At 42.8% G+C, this 4,249-nt stretch overlaps 1 protein-coding gene across 1 annotated transcript; it reads right to left on the reverse strand.

The window, feature by feature from the left end:
• Positions 1-757: 757 nt before the first annotated feature.
• LOC142606694 (UBP1-associated protein 2B-like) lies at positions 758-3,849 on the reverse strand. Its single transcript, XM_075778028.1, has 2 exons — positions 2,136-3,849; positions 758-985 (listed from the first exon to the last, which is right to left on the reverse strand). The coding sequence occupies exon 1, from the start codon at positions 3,686-3,688 to the stop codon at positions 2,147-2,149; it is 1,542 nt and encodes a 513-aa protein (XP_075634143.1). The 5' UTR covers positions 3,689-3,849; the 3' UTR covers positions 758-985; positions 2,136-2,146.
• Positions 3,850-4,249: the final 400 nt, after the last annotated feature.

Consider the following 4,249-nt stretch of genomic DNA (forward strand, 5'->3'; position numbering starts at 1 on the left):
TTTTTTTTCTCTTGAAAATTTTACGAGTGTGGGATAACTCCATTAAAATGTAGAGAAGAATGTTTTCTTTTGCTGAAACTTCAGGTGACTAGAATGAAATTTAGAGGGTGTTTTTTTTGGATGCCGCTTGGGGGGGGGGGGGGGATTCAAAACTCGTTTCCAAAGTTGGAAATCAAGAAACTCTCTAGCCAAATTGAAGTTTTAAAATACAGTCACCAACATTGTTGAATTCACTTAATTGCTTTTTAAGGTATCTTGAATCATCAAGGAGTTATGCACTAATGAATCTGTTGATCATTATTTGGTTAAAAAAAATCCCAACCTCAAAGAAAAGACTAATAAAAAGAGAGAAGAAAAGATGAAATTATGATAAAATGCATATGTAACTGAAGCAACTTCCACCACATATGAAGGAGGAAAAAGCAAAATACAAAACCCAATGAGAGGATTACCTGATCTATATCCAGCTGGCACTTACCGGGCTTTAAAGAGCTATAATAATAGAAGAGAAGTGGCATCAAAGCATCATAGACAATCCTATTTCAAAGAATAAAACACAACTTGCAAAATATGATTTCAAATCATGGGATAAAAGTTTAAAAATTAGCTTATTACTATGTCTGGGGGAAAGCAATCACAGAATGAGGGCGTTAGTCAATCCAAGGAGACAGTAAGAAAAGCATTGTTTAGTAACACACTTAAAATCATGAAGAAACGTGATGTTCTCTGCCTCAAAGTTCTACCAGTACCCCAACACTTTTTAAGAAACAAGTTATTGGAACCAAAAATACTACATTGTTTTGAAAATAGGTGGAGGAATGAAGATTGCTGAAATAGAAGAAAATACAAGTTTGAGCAAGTCTTTATGAGTTGGCAAATAATAACTTTTCAGTACAAATTTAAAGACGTCGTTTGCAAGAGTGCCTGGAACTTCTGAAGTATCACCAGACTCCAAAACTAAATGATTGATGCATCTATGAGGGATCTGCACAATGAATACATAAGCATAAAAAGACCAAATTGAAAAACCAAAATTTACTGCAGAACACATATAAAAGAAATAAATGCAGAAAATTTTATAGAATATGGAAGAAATTTTGAAGTGTTAACCCCATATTCTATTCAACTACAATATATTCAGGAAAATGTTTTGTAGCAAATGAAGGAATGCCATATGATGATTCAAATTAATTAAGGGTCAAAAATGATAAATAGTTAAAACGCAAACCTGGATATGAACTGTGCAAATAGAGAGGATGCAATGAAAATATACACTGAAAGTTAGAAAGGACAATTTCGCTACAAAGTTAACACCCAAAATGAGGTAATACACATAAAAAAACACGGAAGAATAAACACAATTTTACAATCCAGAGCCTACATATATGTAACATTGACGCAAGAACTATGAAAGATTTATTTCAGATGAGAACTGCAAATAAAAGAACTGACAACAAAGCAGGCTTTATACATATTATGCAGATCTGATATAAAATCTCTATTTGGAGAAATATCTTTACTGATAAAGATACACAGCATAAAGTCAACAACACAAGAAGCCTAAATGATGTAAAAGACTACGCAAATGTAATGTACCTGAGGAGTTATTACAAGTCATGTCTCAATAAAAATGAAAAGAAATCATAATAGAAGAACACCATATTTCAATTTCTCTGCCTTAACCATCACAGAGGCCATAAAAATGGAGAATTACGATTATCAGGCCAGAAAGCCTTAAATAGAGAAGCCATCTTGCATTTTCTCTGAATATCCACACTATTATAGACCAAATTTTCAACTGACAGCAACACATGGGTTAATTATTATGAGGACCAACCCCCAACCAAGACCAATTTATTAATTGTTCCAACACTTTATAGCAAATGATGAATGCATGAAAAAGAAATGTGCAAAATATCCAGCCAAACTTTTCATATGGACATTATCTTGATGTGTGTTAGAATAAGAAAAAATGTGCAGATAAAATGATAACTGACTGAATGCAATTAACACTATTTCAACCTTACCGATTAAGTTAAGAAAACACATCTACATTTCTTCATTTAAACATGTTTGATAGGCACACTAAATTTAATAATTATTAATGAAAACATAATAGCACAGCTAAATGATACCTGAGGGTGACCTAATGACCCATGTATGGTGCACCGGCACCAGGATGAAGATGGGGCCTAGCACCACTGCTCTGCCCCATCTGTGGGTTCTGATACTGCATCACAGGCTGGTTTCCATAGCCCCCGCCACCACCACCAGCCTGATTCCCATATCCTCCTGCTGTTGGCGGCCCACCCGCCTGGTTCATGGGAGCGCCACCAAGACCTCCAAGCAGATTACCAAGCCCCCCCAACCCGGCTCCTTGGCTAGCAAGTAATGTACTCAAGGCCTGACCCAACACTGGGTTCAACCCAGGCGCGGCAGCCGGATTAAACCCAACTGTAGGACCCGAAGGCGCCATCAAATGCCCGGGTCCGCCTCCAGGGCCACCGGAGGCATACTTATTCTTATCCTTTCTCGAATGGTAATGGTGTGGGTGAGGGTTGTGGTGGTGAGGATGGTGGTGTTGCTGCGGTTGATGGTGTTGCTGATGATGATGAAAAGGCTTGTTGCTGGGTTTTGGGCCATCAATTGCCCTCTGACAATGCAATGTAAATCCCTCAAAATTCTTATGAGGCTCTTCCAAAGCCTTCCTAGCACTCTCAACGCTCTTGTACACAAAAAGCGCAAAACCCTTAGGCTTACCAGTCTGCTTATCAATCCCAAGTGGGCCATCCTCAATTTCCCCAAATTGCTTAAAATACTGAAGGAGCTTATCCGGCTCAATCTCCGCCGACACATTGCTGACGAAGATCTTCCTCTGAGTGTACTCAGAGACCGGAGGAGTGAGCGGCGGCGGGGCCGGGACGGGCCCGGCGGCAGCCAGTTGGCAGGAAGTGGTGCGATTGCCGATCTGCTTCTGGGGCTGCTTGAGTGCCTTCCGGGCGCCGCTCCGGTGCTTGAAGAGAATAAAGGCGTAGCCTTTGGACTTACCGGAGACGCGGTCGGTGACCGCCTTGCAATCCTCGATCTCGCCGTACTTGCCGAAGACGGAGGTGAGGGTTTCGGCGGTGGTGTCCCAGCCGAGGCCGTGGATGAAGATCTTGCGGTGTGCGGGGTCCGCATCGGCGAGCTCCCGCACGATTTCGATCAAGTCCGGGTGCTTGCTCACTCCCTTCTTAATCAGAGCCACAAGATGGTCCTTCGTGAAGGGTTCCAGAAGCTTCTCCACGTCTTCGTCCTCGTCGTCGTCCTCCACTTCCTCCTCCTCCTGCGCCGCCGCCGCCGCTGTTCCGTTCGCTTCGGCTTCCGCCGCAACGGCGTCGTTCGAGGCCGCCTCTAGGGTTTCGTTCTGCTCTTGCTCTCCTTCTCCTCCTTCCCCTTCCTCTTCTTCCTCAGCCTCTCCTTCTTGTTGCTGCTGTTGCTGTTGTTCCTCTGGGTCTTCTTTAGAATCGTCTACAGCCATGTTATCCTGAACTTCTTGTTGCTGTTCTTCTTCGTTTTCTGGAATTGGCTCCGGCTGTGGTTCGTGTTGCACTTCTTCGACTGGCTGTTCGGGTTCGGGTTCGGGTTCGGGTTCGGGCGCCTTGGTGGGCTCGGGCTCGGTGGGTCGCAGCTTTCGCTTCTTGGCCATGGCGGAGAGTGGGTAATTAATTTAGGGGAATTTTTCCTTTTTCTTGCTTGTCGCGGGAAAGCAGAAAAAGGGGGGTGCTAGGGTTTGGAGTTGTGGGAAGAGGATAGTGTTTTTCTGTCTATCGCTATTAAGTGAGATGGGATTTTTAAAAGGGTCGGGGCAGAACATGACAGGACTGGATAATGCCTCTTTGTTGCCTCAGTTTTTGGGCTTTCTTGGGTTCGGCCTACTTTGCCATTCGGCCCTAGAATTAACTAGTTGGTTTGGTTTGGATGAAACTAAATTACCGTATGTTATCTTGCTCCAATTTACTATGTGTCAATGTAAGAGACGAAGTTTATATACAAATTAACTAACTTCTATGCATTCATTTGAATGAGTGACAAAGAAATGAATGGCACACTTTCTCTCTCGTGAAGAAGAGAGCGAGCTGGTCCGAAGCAACAAAAAAGTCAAGGAATCACACTATGGCAACAAAGGTCTACCTACATATTGCCTTGGCAACCCTACCCCTTCCCTACCTTCCAAGCTATCCTTCAAGGATAAGCTAGTAGGGGAGAT

The sequence above is a fragment of the Castanea sativa genome, chromosome 8 (assembly GCF_040712315.1).
Source record: "Castanea sativa cultivar Marrone di Chiusa Pesio chromosome 8, ASM4071231v1".
In the NCBI taxonomy this organism is placed as follows: Eukaryota; Viridiplantae; Streptophyta; class Magnoliopsida; order Fagales; family Fagaceae; genus Castanea; species Castanea sativa.

What these genes read in the sequence shown, in the direction of transcription:
- LOC142606694 (XM_075778028.1), bottom strand. Translation starts at nt 3,688, where the DNA reads ATGGCCAAGAAGCGAAAGCTGCGACCCACCGAGCCCGAGCCCACCAAG.